Source organism: Paracoccidioides brasiliensis (assembly GCF_000150735.1).
Source record: "Paracoccidioides brasiliensis Pb18 unplaced genomic scaffold supercont2.10, whole genome shotgun sequence".
NCBI lineage: Eukaryota > Fungi > Ascomycota > Eurotiomycetes > Onygenales > Ajellomycetaceae > Paracoccidioides > Paracoccidioides brasiliensis.
This window is the reverse complement of record NW_011371367.1, coordinates 947,970-962,766: the sequence shown is the minus strand read 5'-3', so window position 1 is coordinate 962,766 and position 14,797 is coordinate 947,970. Positions and strand designations below refer to the sequence as shown.

Genomic DNA, 14,797 nt, shown 5'->3' with positions numbered 1-14,797 from the left:
ACTAAATGAAAGACAGCTACATTGAATGGATATTCTCTATTGATTCAACTTCAGAATTGATTATTAGCAAGAGAAGTTGAACACTAGACTGAACACTCTATCACAAAGAGAGTAGAACATGCCACAGAGTGCTGATGATGAGAGAATCAAGCAGAGACAAACTCAACTACTTAAGTTTAATGTACTGATATTTAAAATGAAATCAATAGTGACTACTGCCAGCATGAAATCTGAGATGTCTCTTCAAACTCAGTGAAATGAGATCTGCAAAAATGACAAGATTCTGCAGCATCTGAAGCAAACTCTTCATAAGAAAAGATTCAGATTTTCTTCTGAACTCAGCATTAAGACCTCTGTCTCTAAGTGCTCTTTAAACAAGAACAGAAAGCTTCTCTTTTAAGATCATAAGTGAGTATCAGACTTTGAACCTCTTCAAATCAGATTAGTGTATGAGACTTATGACTCATCTCTTACTGGTCATTTTGAGTAAGAGCAAATAGCAGAAGTTCTAAGATGTGAGTTCTACTGGTCAGACTATGCTGCTGATGTAAGAAGAATGATCAGAAACTGTCATCTTTACAGATTAAATACTGCATGAAGAGATTGACATCAGAAACTGCTTAAACCTCTTCTCATTTCTAAACATATGTGACAGAAGCTTTCTATGAACTTTATTGTAAACTTACTGAGCTCTAAAGAATACATGAACATCATGATTATAATGAACAGACTAATCAAGAAAGTTATATTAAAAGCAGTTAAAAAAACTGATGCAGAGACAGTGACTAGAGTGTTTCTTTCCAACATCATCTCTTAATATGATATTTCTAAAACAGTAGTGTCAGATCAAAGATCAGCTTTCACAAGCATGTTTTGAACTTGAGTGTGTGAGAAATTAGACATTAAGAGATGACTTTTCACAGTCTATCACTCAGAGACTGATAAAGCTACAGAGTGAATGAATTAGATTCTGAAAATCTATCTACACAAGTATGTTAGCTTTCAACAGAATGACTGGCATGAATAGCTTCCTCTAGCAGAGCTGGTCATCAATAATAGAGATGCTGTCTCAATGAGCATGAGTTTGTTCTTTTTAACACATCTTTTTCACATCTTCTTCATTGATATAGCTGATGCACCTCTCATTGAAACATCACATAATTTCATTGAGTTTGCAGATGATTATATAAGAAAGATCTGTGAAGTCTTGAAGTGAACTCAAGTAAAAATGACAAATGCTTAGCAATTTCAAGAGAAATACATGAATAAATGAAGAGATCTGACTTCAAGCTTTCAATCTGAAGATAAGATCTGGTTGAGCTTAGAGAACATGAGAACTAATCATCTGTGCAAGAAGCTAGATGCAAAATACAATTAATATACTGTGCTAGAAAAGATAGAATTTCATGCTTACTGACTGAATATCTCATCTGGCATTCACAATGTCTTTAATGTAAAGCTTCTACATGCTGCAGTGACAGATTCCCTGTCTAGTCAGAGGTAAACTGACTGGCAGCCACTCACTATAGAGACTCTGGAAGAACTTGAGTTTGAGATTGAGAAATTCAGAGTGAATGAACCTATCAGAGAAAAAAGCAATACCTCATTAAATGAGTAGGTTGGGCTGAGTCTACATGAAATGATGTGAGTCTTCTACAAGAAGTGAAGGTCTTGAACACTTGGGAGGCCTCTCAGCAGACAAAATTAAATGTAAAGAGGGCTTTAAATAGTCATAAAGATCTACAATAAAGAGGGAGAAGAAAGGTATTATAAGAGATTGAACCTTTAGATTCACTCTGGCTGGCTGACTCAGCCTAGTCATTGTTTGCACATGCACACATGATCATGCTACATGAGCTTGCTTAAGCTCAAGTTCTTATCTCATTCTTTTCTTCTCTTTCTCAAGCAATTTTTTCTTGTTATATAGAAGGACTAGTCTCTAGTTTTTAGAGCTTAACTCTTTACAATATTATAATTATTAATTAAATACATCTTAAATAAAGAATGATAATAATAATAATAATAATAATAATAATAATAATAATAATAATAATAATAATAATAATAATAATAATATTAATAAATAAATAAATAAATAATTTATATAATATTATTATTGATTTCTTATCTCAATGTTATCTTTTTATATCTTCAGTCTTATTTATTTTACTTAATATATATATAGTTAATTTATTTATAAATAAAAATATATCTATAGTAAGAACTCTATGAAAAGCTTTACTTTAATTTTTATGATATTCAAACTACATCTTTAAGCTATCAAGATACTATTGAACTAATGTCATTGACTCAGTGCTATTAAGACAATGCCTCTATCTCTATCTGTATATTTTCTATTATAAATATGTTAGTTCAGTTATTTTCATATTGAATTTTCACTTTGTATAAAAGAAAGCTCAATTCTTTATATAATTTATCTTTTTTCTTTTTCTCTTTACAATTTCTTTCTGTTTTCACATGTGTTAGTTATTAGCTGTTCTCAGCAGCTAGTCTATTACAAACTTCTAGCTATGTGAGTGATATTGATCTTATTATCAGCTCTAAAGCTATAATAATTGTAAAAAAAAATGTTATTGGAATTGCTCATATTGAGGGATCACGTGGAGTGAGTGAAAAATCTGCAAACAGGCCAAACAGGCCAAGTCACCTTCATATGAAATTTCCACGTGCCGAAGCATGCCACCACATCATCGATGATGTCATGTCTGCCGCATTGTGGTCGGTTGGAACACTGTGGAACGGTTGGAAGTCGTTGGGAATCAGGGAATCAGGGAATCGGTTGGAACAACATCAACGGAGCTATCCATTATTAGCATGGCCAGTGACAGTTAAGTAAGAGCTGCTGTCTGGTTCTATAAAAGTACCTACTTTCTTCGACATACTGGCAAGCATTATTCCTTCTAACTGCCATGTACATACATACAATACAGACTCCACTCTTACACACCCCAGCGAAAGTTTAGCCAAGGCACAAAAGGCTGGCCGTCTGGTTTGTAATCTTTTCTCATCCTGCTCACCCTGTATTTTTAACACAATACAGTTCCATCACTAACAACACATATTTACCATCTGAAAGGTAAACCCAGGTTAACCCTGCACATAGATTGACAATATCCCCGAATTATCCTCCAACTCTCCAAAAACTTCCTGCTGATCGCGAACACCATTCGTCTCTCACACAGGAGAAAGTTCATCATCGTCATTATCATCAATCCTCTTAACGAAGCTGGAGCCCAAACCGAAGATGTCGTACGCCCAAGCAGCCTCCCGGGGCGCTCAGCAATCTCCTGAAGAGGTGCGTCATCATCGAGATTGTAAAATACAAGTCCTTGTTGTTCAGCTACCTGTTGAACACCTTTATCCGTTCAGTCTTGCTAACGATTATATATAGGCGTGAGTTTATCCTCAGACCTCAGAAAGAATACTTTTAATGCTCCCCCAACCCCATTCAGCAGCCTATCCAACCTATACACTGCGAATTACATGTCCTAACCAAAAAGAATAAACGAACTACAGTCGTGCTCCACCACCCCCACAGATCGAAGTAGCTGACTCAGACACAACAAACACCTCCCTCATCGACGTGGACTCCCCACACGTCTCCTCCGTGCCTTCCACCTTCGAATCACAGGAAATAAAAACCACCACCCAGGCCGAGCGTATTGAGCGGGAGCGCGAAAGAGAAAAAGCAGCCGCAGCCGCAGCCGAACGCGAGCGCGAACGGGAACTCTGCAAGGATAAAGACAAAGGTAAACGGAAAGCTGGGAAGGAGGCTGCTACTAAGACCGCCGTAGCCAAGGCGAAGTTGAGCCGTAACATAACAAATCCGGTGATCCTGGGGAATGCGCTGTTCATGACGTTTGCGGGCACTGGGTTGGGGTTTGGGGCGTATCAGAAGCATATTCGGGGGGCGTTGACTTGGAGGGTTATTGGGATGTGGTCCGGCATCGTTGGGGCGGTAGTGTTTGTAGATTATTTTGTTAGCAAGTGAGTGGTCCCTTATCACCCCCTACTCCCTTACTCCACTATACTTCCCCCCACGTTCCCTTTTCTGCTTGATGGTGAGAGTAAGGTTTGAGGGTGCGATGTGTGTTACATGTCATTATGCATTTGCGCTGATTTCTGTTTGAATCTGGTGTAGGTGGTTCTTCCAGAACAAGTATCCGACAAAGTAAATAACTACGAGGGCTAGCCCTGATGCAACTGCGCCTGGTCTGATCGACGAATCACGCATTCGCGGGAATGAACTCTCAGCTCCTCTGATGCTTCTCATCCTGTTATTTTGAAACTGATATGTTATTTGGAGTTGGCTAGTTGAGCGATGTGGATCCTTGCGGTATTCTTTCGCTTTTCTTTTCTCCTTAAGCATATGATGGACATGAAACATTAGGAATTCCTCAACGCTCATTGTACTGTTTGGTTAAGTACATATGACATTGCCAATGCATGATGTCAACCGAGGTCCTAAAGACTTCGTCTTTTCAATGCCGTTTATGGCAATGAATGGACGTAGTCACCGCAAATTGTCATGGATGAAAAAGCATATGGCATGCATATGCATACATGCTTGGTTGTTTCTGGTTTGATGTCTGCTAGCAATTTCTTTCTGTATCTATATTGAAAGTTCGAATTGAATGCATTTAAAATTATCGAAATTTAGTCGCGAATCCTTCTACTCCATCCGATGGATCTCGCAGTGGGCAATCCTATTTTCGCTGCGGTGGTGCCCTGTAAGTGGGAGATCATGCAGTAGAAGAAAGAAGAAGGAAAAAAGAAAAGAAAGAGAAGTGTGAGGGGTAAGGATGAGGAAACAAGAATTTATGTATTGCATCATTTTGTAGCTGATTATCGGAGCATGTTCCTCAGCATGCTTGTCAGGGGTGTTGGTGAGATTGAAGAAAGGCGGTGAGACTTGTCAAAACTTTTATAGTTTCTTTCGATGATGCAAGTGGACAGTTTGCAAGGAACCAAACCTCATAACAAAATACCGACTGCTATGAACATCCACTTCCACTCCAGATACCTTAACAATTGTTTTACTGCCTCAGTAGCTTCACGGATATTTCTCAGATCCATTGAGAATACTATGTGAAGCAAGCCCCTCGGGCTGCTTGTATTCCCCAAAGTTGAACATCTTGTTTTTCTACCGCAGCAGCGTACCGGCCCAGTTGAACCTCCGCAATTCTATCACCATGGTCAGTCCTTTTAAATACGTGCTGATTCGGCAAAGCTCCTTTCCTAGCTCAGGATCTGATATATACATATTTTCAGAACTCCCTGTTCAACGCAGCACTGAAACAGTCCTCCGCACTTCGCCGCGACCTGGACGCCTTCTCTGAAGCTCCAACAACCACATCACCTGCCGTTCAAGGTTCGGACAAATTTATACACGCCTCCCTGTTCTAGAATTTGTAGTACAGTTCTATTGGCTAAGCATATATGCTGTGGACCAGGCCAAATATCCGCCTCCCTAACATCCTTCTCCCGCACGATCGATGACTACTCCTCCTTATCCAAACAAGAGCTCATCCCTGCAAAACAAGAACTGGCTTTTGAGCGCCTGAAGAATTTCCGGACTGAGCTAGCGGACTACAGACAGTTGTTTGATCGACTAAAGAAAGAGCGCGAGGATGCTGTATGTCCACTGCTCCCTTTATATATATATGTATATACATCGTACATATCAACCACTTTCCACAATCTAACAACAATCAATAAAAAATAAACAGCAATCCACCTCAAACCGCAATGAGCTCCTAGGCCGACGGCCTCACCACGCCTCAACACCCGAAAACCCATACGCCCAATCCAACCTCCCGCAATCTTCCCCCTTCGCCAACCCAAACTACTCACATCACCGCCCCTCACCGAGCGGCAGTTTAGGCTTCAACGGTGTCCCAACAGACTACACGCGTGAAACCCACACATTACGCGAACACTCCTTCCTCTCCAGCACAAACATGCAGCTAGACGAGTTTATAGGTCGGGGCCGGGCAGTGTTGGGAGACCTAGGACAGCAGCGGGAGATACTCAAGGGGACGCAACGGCGGTTATATAGCGTAGCAAACACTCTTGGAGTGAGCGGGGATACTATACGGACAATTGAGCGACGGGCGAAGCAGGATAAGTGGATATTTTGGGGTGGGGTTGTGGTTTTCTTTTTGTTTTGTTGGGCGGTGTTGCATTTTTTGACGTGAGGTGGGTGTTTCTATTTCTTTTTCTTTTTCTTTTTATTTTTTATTTTTTATTTTTTTATAATTTATTTTATGTATGATGGATGTCTTGAGAGGCAGATTATTGCAACACAAGAGTTAGAGGAATGTCTGATTGATTCAGAGACTTTCAACATATTCTTATCTTCTTTTCTTCTAACTACTTGTCATGGGAAATGCAGCGATTCGAGTTTTCGATATGTTCTATATATATTATATCTGCTCAAAAGTTCGCATTGCTACCCCTAACTCATCTACTGTACAGTACGTCAATCCTTTTTCTTTCCATTTGCTGTTGAGGACCGGTATCAACAATGATTGATGACGGGCGGGCCGGCATCTGCATTGCATTACGAAGTCACCATAGGTTTCACGGCAATGGCATGCCACGGCACCTGTGAAATCCAAGATATCGTTTTCCAACAGATTACCCTCACTGCATGGGAAGTGCTCGATATTGCATGGCATGCATGGCCTGTAATATCCCAGTGCACTGGTTGCAGACTATCCGACAGTCTATACATAGTTCACTACCTTCACCCTCCCGAACATTTTGCTCATACAGCAGAGATTTAGTCTCTTTGTGTTAGAGCTTCGATGTCTCCACATGGAGAGGGTTTTGCACGGGATCACAAAACACGTGCGGGCCACCAATGGCCATGACATCAGCACACTTGGGAACTCGGGACGCCTATCATCCTGTCCGTTCTGGTGGAGGGGAGGGCGGAAGGGCCATCTTCTACACCTGCTTGTAGTGAGGGCATGTTGCAGGATACATTAGCCTCTTTTCCATCCCTCCCGAACCTACAAGGGTTAGCGGGGGTTGTAACCTTGCAGAAAGAAAGGTGGCTGGGACTTGTTCCAAAGATATGCAAGGGTTTAGTCTGGAGAGTGTGCCGAACAGGGGGCCGGAGAGGGTGGGGAACCCAGAGAGCATGGGGAGGGCACGCCGTATTCGCAGCACCGTGTGCTTTCCTCTGCCTCTATCAACTGACGCGAGAATATGGAGACAATGATGATTGTATTGTTGGACGACTGGTTGGTATATAATTCTGTTATATTCTGCTTCGGCTACTCTACTCTGTCTGATATACTTCTGTACAACAACAAATCAGTTCGTATTATATCCTCCAACCCAAACAAAGCCTTGAAGGGATAAGGTGCTTATATAATCTGCTTCGCTGTGATGACTCAGCCGCGTTTACGGAGAAAACCCGGCCCTGAGCGATTTCCGAAAGGGGACTAGCGTATCCGGTCTCGGGTTGAAGCCATCGCATTTTTTAACCACGGTCAAACCAACAACAATCGTCAATTGTTAGAACCATCTTCAATCCTTCAACCCTTCACTTCTCCATTTCTTTTTTCGTTTCCCTTCATTGCCATCTTTCTTGATACCCTGTATTTTCTTACTTGCCTTCCCCAGTCACCAACATGTTTGCCGCCCGGAGAGCTTTCGGCTTTGCCCAGCGACGGGCCTTCTCCGTCTCTGCGCCCCAGGTAAACGATCATTTGCTGTCCCAAAGAGCGATATAATGCTAATGATCATCCATTGCTAGTCTTCCAAAGTGGCCGTTCTAGGTGCCGCAGGTGGTATTGGCCAGTCATTGTCGCTGTTGATGAAGCTCAGTCCTCGTGTCACTCAGCTGGCTCTGTACGATATCCGGGGTGGCCCAGGTACATATATACACATACTAACACCAAAATGCCAACCAATTGGCTCAGACAGGAGCTATAGCAGAGATTCATAGATTGCTTGGAATCTCTAGTCAAGCTCTAGATAGATAGTGCTGATGCTGAAGTGCTTTTAATTGTTCGTCTGCAGGTGTTGCCGCCGATCTTAGCCATATCAACACCAACAGCACTGTTACGGGCTATGATCCTACCCCCTCCGGTCTCCGGGACGCTCTCAAGGACTCTGAAATTGTCCTCATTCCCGCTGGTGTGCCTCGCAAGCCTGGCATGACCCGTGATGGTATGTTATGTGGATAAAAATTTCCGATTCCCCTAGTTCTGGCTCGTTCGCGGATATTGACAGTATGACAATAGATCTTTTCAACACCAACGCTTCCATTGTCCGTGACTTGGCCAAGGCTGCTGCCGATGCCTCTCCTAACGCCAACATCCTCGTCATCGCCAACCCCGTATGTGTTCCCTCTTATTCACGAAAGACTATACTTTATATTGAACCCTCTTGAAACAACACTTCTAATCTCAGTCTCTTCAGGTCAACTCCACCGTCCCAATTGTCGCCGAGGTCTTCAAGTCCAAGAATGTCTACAACCCGAAGCGCCTTTTCGGTGTCACCACCCTGGACGTCATCCGCGCCTCCCGCTTCATCTCTCAAGCCAAAGGCACCGACCCAAAGGATGAGAAAGTCACCGTCGTCGGCGGCCACTCCGGCGTCACCATCGTACCCCTGATCTCCCAATCCAACCACCCTGACATCTCCGGCGAGAAACTTGAAACCCTCGTCAACCGCATCCAGTTCGGTGGTGACGAAGTCGTCAAGGCCAAGGACGGTGCTGGTTCCGCCACCCTCTCCATGGCAATGGCTGGTGCCCGGTTCGCTGAGAGCCTTCTGAAGGCCTCCCAGGGTGAGAAGGACGTCATTGAGCCCACTTTCGTCGACAGTCCCCTCTACAAGGACCAGGGCATCAACTTCTTTGCGTCCAACGTCAAGCTTGGACCCAATGGTGTTGAGGAGATCCTCCCCGTAGGCAAAGTCTCTGAGTACGAGCAGAAGCTCATCGATACCTGCCTCATCGATCTGAAGAAGAACATCACCAAGGGTGTCCAGTTCGTCAAGACCAACCCATGAGTGATATGCACATTCATGAATTTCAAGACATGTCCTCCATCCATCACACTCTTTACTTTCCTCCTCTACAATCCTTTACCATCTACCATACCCCCCACACACAATGTATCATCTCATAAAACCCAAACAAAATACTATAAAATAAGTCTGTTCACTAAATAGTTTTTCTCATATGATGTTTGGTTTGAAACACTGCACACCTAAAACAGGAATCCATCCTTGAGCAAGCCCTTTTTCCTGTCATCTTAGTCATCTTGTGGTCAGCAAGCGGGGTTTTTTGCAGGATGCTTGGTGGGACACTGCCGCTCTTTCAAGTCATGTAAGAGTTTATTTTCCCCTTAATATAGAAAGATAAGGAGGTTTTCTGTCAGCGAAGAAGTGTTTGATATTATATCATCTCCTGTTGAGTGCGTGTGTTGTATCATAAGATCTAATTCCACAGAAGGATATTAATGATGGTGAATTGAAGACGTGATTTAGAAGGAGAATAAACAAAGAAAGGGGATATTTTCAATTAATGTTATGCTATTGTGCCTTCAGTTTGTATTCGTCTAGGGGAGTGAATAGAGAAGAAGTTGTTGTAGAGGAAGAATGTGACTAAACTGATATATGAGAAATGAAAACTGTCGGGGAAAAGGAGATGATGAAAGGTAGGAAAGCCAGACTCAAGAGAAAGAGACATTGAAAAGAATGGATGAGAGAAAGACAGATTACAGAAAAATCTGGAATGAATGAATTTATAATCACGGTCAATGACTATACCTAACAAGAGAGAGTAGAAGTCAATGACAGATTCACCCAAAGTCAGTCAATTTTTCAATTCCTTTTTCTTAGCCTCTTATCTTATTTCTTGGAGTCAAATTTTGAAATTGATTACGAAGGGAGCGAGAGAGTGCTGCTTTTTGTTCCTTCTTCCTGTAGTGGATGGATGTTGCAGCAGGGAGATGAGTGGAGTTGAGCTGAATGGGATAGGGGGAACGATGTTGCCCAAGAAGCTTACGCCATGAATCAATCCATTGTAAGTGAGAGAAAGAAAAACGAACAAAAGGAAGAGGAATCGTAAAATAATGAAATACAGTGTGTAGACGACTTAGTAGCACATGTCAAAGTCAGAAAGCCAGAGGTAACAAAGAGTCGATGGTAGCGTACTGAAGGGAGCTAGCCAGCTGCCACTACGTAAATGGGCGAGATGGGCAGAACTTTAAAAAAATGATGAGATCAAAACACATCCAGCATCACAACCGTGAAATTATAAAGGAGGAACAACAAAATATCGTGTTCAAGATTACCAAGATTTGAAAAATCAGCGATCAGAAAGGGAGGAAATTAGGATAGATGGATAGCTAATAGTTACACAACCGGTATAAGTGAACGTAAGACATCATAGAAAAGGCAAAGAGTGAAAAGGGGAGCGAGGAGATAAGTAGAGAAGAGGGAAATAGACAAGAGCCGAAGTTTTTGAGAATATGGCTTGCGGGGAAGGATTTAGGTATAGCTCCGCATGGCATCCATATAGCCTGTTCCGCCTTTCAGATCGTGGTCAAAGGTTTCAGCCACATCCAGAACGCGGGAGATATGCTCCATGGACAGTGGGGCTTTCTCGTTAAGGGCGAGGGCCTGGGCGGTTCGGACGGAGTTTTTTATCTATTTATTCGATTGCCCAATGTTAGAATATATTGATGTAGCTTAGGTCAAACTGAATAAAGTAGACGGTGTCGAAGGGGGGAAAAAAAGAAATAGAAAACGACATACCTGTCGACCATTCAAATTATGCCTGGCGAGGGAATCGTAGTCCTTCTCCGTGAACTCGACAACCTCAACTCCCTCTTTAACCGTTACTTTATCAAGGAACATTTTCCATACAGTCCGCTTGGCCTTAAGTGTCAGGTCGCCATATCGCAGCGCAACGTGTATCCGTGACTGGAACGCATCATCGAAGGTCTCGACGCGATTAGTCGTCAGGAACAAGATGCCCTGGAAATACTCGAGGAGGCGGAGGAAGATGCTAACGAGCGCGTTGCGGTGGATGTCATGGATGGTACGCTTTTCAAGGAATACGTCTGCCTCATCGAGGAGCAGCACAGCACCCCACGAATGTGCAATGTCCAAAATCTTATTGAGTTCGCCCTCCAGGGTGCGTGAATCTGTGCCAAGCTCGCCTGCACTGACCATGTATAGAGGCCGCTGGAGGAGCTCTGCAATACCTTCTGCTGTGAGAGTTTTACCAGTACCTGGTGGGCCGTGCAGGACTGCAACGAGACCCTTGCCCTTGCCTTGAATGACATCATCGATGTTTTCGGCGGCGTGGAAGGTGTGCGATTCCACCAGTGCTTTAACGATAGATTTCTGGTTGCCAGGGAGGACTAGGGAGTCGAAGGCGCCCGAATTCCACTCGATATCATTGATACCAGAGACCGTGAACTCCAGCCACAGTTTCTCGCTGAAAGCGAATCCAAGAACGACAGGGCTGGCGATTATGAGCTCTTCCTCTGTGAACTCAAGCTCCTCGCCCTTTTGATTCTTGTCGGTGATTTTATCCATATCTTCCTTGACAATTTCATTGCCGTTGTCATCATACTCAATCTCGATGACATGTGGTTTCCCCTCTTTATCCTGTACCAACTTGAGTCTCGTTTTGAGCCTCTCTTCCTTGGGCCAATGCTCTGACTCCGATCCTGAACCAGCACAACAACAAGCTTCCGAACCACTCTCGTTCTCGGAGTCATCAAGAAGGTCCGGGTCCTTTGGTTTTACCGTGCTGATAGGATAGTTTGGGTTAATTCGACGATGGATAGCTGGATCAACCATGACACGACCATTAATGTTAACCTTAATTATTGATCTTCTCTTTTTGTAGAAAGCCATGCCTTTGTGGAAACGGTAATTCATACCCTGGAGGGCAATGAATTTTTTACCACGCTCAATTAGTGTCTCTTTCAAGCCCTCTGGATCCCGATGATATTTGAGAGGGTAACACATAAGGCTGGAAATCTTGCGGGGCCCCTTGAAGGACTCAACCTCCACAGCCATAGTACCCATGCCAAACGATTTGCCATCGTACTCGAGATAGCGACCCTCAATGCAGTACCACTGTCCCTTCACGAAAGAGCTCTCTTTGGTGGCATATTCAATTTTGAAGGCACGGGGCTCATCCGTAGAGGAGTATGTTGTAGTATAAGCAATGGAATTTGGCTTGAAAAGCGCCCATAGCAGATCAAAGGTGATTGTGTTTGATTCCAAGAGGGGATACAATGTCTTCTTGATCTCGGCATAATCCTCGTCAAGATATTTGATCAGGACCTTCAAATGGGAGAATTTAGCTGCAGCCAATCTTTTCGCTCGCTTCTTCCTCTCTGATTTGGCCAGGACTTTTAGCTGCTTAGCGTATTCTCGAGCCTCTTCAAGATATAGAAACAGCATATTAGGGTCAACAACGGGACTTTCTTGTACTAAGGAAACACCTTTGACGCCGTCCATGACATGTGCCAGTGCATCACGCAGAGGTTTGCTCTTGATGTCTACAACAGTGTCTGTGTATTTGTTCTCCCAGTCAAACTTGCGTCGAACAGTAAATATATACTGGTCCCACTCATCAGCATCGGGATCATCGACGGTTTCTGTCAACTTGTAATTATGTATGTTATTATCCCATACTGCATTTAATATAATGAAAGAAATAAGTTGTTAGCGTGGGTAACGTATGAGGTAGAAGTGGAAAGACAAAAAAACGATGGGGTTGTTTCTCACATTGATCCACACGCTTAAAGGCAGCTTTCGATCCACGCTTTCGTTTTCTGGATTTAATTTTTGGGGGATATCCCTTTTGACCTGCACGAGAATCGGCTGGAATTGTTTTATCAGAAATCTGCCCTGGTTGGAGGAGCCTCCGCGCACGGTTGTTGTTATGCTTCATGCGGAGAGCCAGCAACTTCTGCTGGGTAGTACGGAGTTGCTCCTCGAGCTTATCCGCATCGACTTCTTCGTCAGACTCCTCCTCCTCCTGGTGCTTTCGGGATTTCTTTGCCTTCTTCTTGGCTTTTGTCTTTTTCAGCTTCTTTGCGGCTTTGGCATTGTTTTTTAGCTCATTGTCAGTGGTATCCGAATCGTCTGAGGAGGAGGGGGAGGAGGCGGAGGCGGAGGAGGCATGTTTGCGAGCCCTGGCCTTCTTCTTCTCCTTCTCCTTCTCCTTGGAGCGCTTCTTACGGTTCTTTTTGTGGGAATCCGCGGCAGAGGATTCTGAATCTGAGTCGGACGAGTCCGATGACGACGAACTGGAGGTTGACGAGGAAGAACCGTCACTCTCGCTGCTAGAAGAATCCTTGGCCTTCTTCGATTTCTTCCTGTCCTTCTGCTTTTGTTTCTTCTGCGTTTTTGGTTTAGCGTTCGGATGTTTTTTGCACGGTGTTTTCTTCGGGGCAGACTCTGGAGCTGGCGGAGATGTCTTTAAATCAGATGTTGACGAGATTGTCTCCGGGGTAGCTTCCACTTCCTGCTTTGTTTCCGCAACATCGGCTTTACTGGAGGAGCAATCTGCCTGCTCAGACATGTTGGACAGTAATATCTCGTCCTGTATATTCTCTGCCTGCCGAGGAGAGCTTGAAGGAGAGGGGGAGGAGGGGGTGAAGACGGGGGTGGAGCTCGGATCGCGGGAATCAGCGTCAGAACTGGATTTCTGCGTTGTACGAACAGTCGATGCAGATAAGGGATTGGGATTTGTTCCAGAAGAGCCTTTCGCTGGGGGGGTAGGCATCTATAGATGAAAAACTGAGAATTGAGGACGAGCCAAGAGGGCAGACAGACGAAGCAGACCACGCAAAGATTTTCTAAAACACAAATAAATCTATCACAGAACTACCAGTTTGAAAAGTCGAAGGTAGTTGAAACAACGACGGGAACAGGATCCGGCAGCTCGAAGATAGAAATTCGTTGATGCAGGATCTGAGTCGTAAGAAAGCGGTGTGTAATCGGGACGATGATAATATGATGCATACGTTAAAACCACAGCAGCAGCAGCAGCAGCAGCAGCAGCTTCCAGAAGTACATAAGAGCTGGGGATGCAAGTTCCAGATTTAGCCAGGAATTAACAGCAAAGAAATAGTCTGTTTTCCAACTGTCAAAAATTCAAGAAGAGGGAGAACACAGATTCTTTTCCTTATTTTATATATTAGTTAATATTTGAGGCAGTAACGTTAACTAGTCAACTAGTTAACTAACTAGTTAGTTAACCCGCTGCATCAGTCAGCAAGAATATGATGAGCCAACGGGTCAGGTAAAGCGTCGACAGCCCCAGAGGCGTTCAGAGCCAATTGCTGCCTGGCCAGAGACTCAGCATCGCGCGTGTCTGGGGAGCTCCTTTAAGACGGGTAATCTGGATTCTCCCATCTGGAGACTGGGGGTCTGTGGAGCACTGGAAAGTTGAGACTGACCAAGGAGCAGTGAAGCGCAGGGATAGGGCGAATCTCGCATGCAGCTGAGCTCGAACTAGCCAGGATCTGTCAATCAGTTTGCTCGCTGCTTCTAATGGGAACCTAGTTAGTAGAGGGTGCGGCCAGGATCTAATAGGAACCGTTTCTGAGCGCCGCCCCCTCAGCAGACAGGGAAGTTGGCGTAAGGTGTAACTATTCTTGGCTTGGTCAATTCGGCATGCGCATTATTACAGCACAGCAAACATAGCTATTACCCCGAGGCGAGTCGTCAAGACGCAGAGACAGAGAGGTTGGGCAAGGATTGGGCAAGGAAGGGGACA

General features: G+C 44.0%; 3 protein-coding genes across 3 annotated transcripts; 2 read left to right on the top strand and 1 right to left on the bottom strand.

Annotated features, from left to right (window-relative positions):
• Window positions 1–3,265: 3,265 nt before the first annotated feature.
• PADG_07211 (uncharacterized protein) lies at window positions 3,266–6,218 on the top strand (the record flags this gene model as incomplete). Its single annotated transcript, XM_010764161.1, has 8 exons — window positions 3,266–3,384; window positions 3,538–4,008; window positions 4,163–4,192; window positions 4,682–4,751; window positions 5,073–5,216; window positions 5,293–5,392; window positions 5,475–5,656; window positions 5,751–6,218. 8 exons carry the CDS (start codon window positions 3,266–3,268, stop codon window positions 6,216–6,218), a joined length of 1,584 nt encoding a protein of 527 aa, XP_010762463.1.
• A 1,446-nt stretch (window positions 6,219–7,664) lies between these two features.
• PADG_07210 (malate dehydrogenase, NAD-dependent) lies at window positions 7,665–9,051 on the top strand (the record flags this gene model as incomplete). Its single annotated transcript, XM_010764277.1, has 5 exons — window positions 7,665–7,730; window positions 7,790–7,907; window positions 8,056–8,205; window positions 8,280–8,374; window positions 8,458–9,051. The coding sequence occupies 5 exons, from the start codon at window positions 7,665–7,667 to the stop codon at window positions 9,049–9,051; spliced, it is 1,023 nt and encodes a 340-aa protein (XP_010762579.1).
• Window positions 9,052–10,536: 1,485 nt separating this feature from the next.
• PADG_07209 (uncharacterized protein) lies at window positions 10,537–13,801 on the bottom strand (the record flags this gene model as incomplete). Its single annotated transcript, XM_010764160.1, has 3 exons — window positions 10,537–10,695; window positions 10,804–12,704; window positions 12,799–13,801. 3 exons carry the CDS (start codon window positions 13,799–13,801, stop codon window positions 10,537–10,539), a joined length of 3,063 nt encoding a protein of 1,020 aa, XP_010762462.1.
• Between the last annotated feature and the right edge of the window lie 996 nt (window positions 13,802–14,797).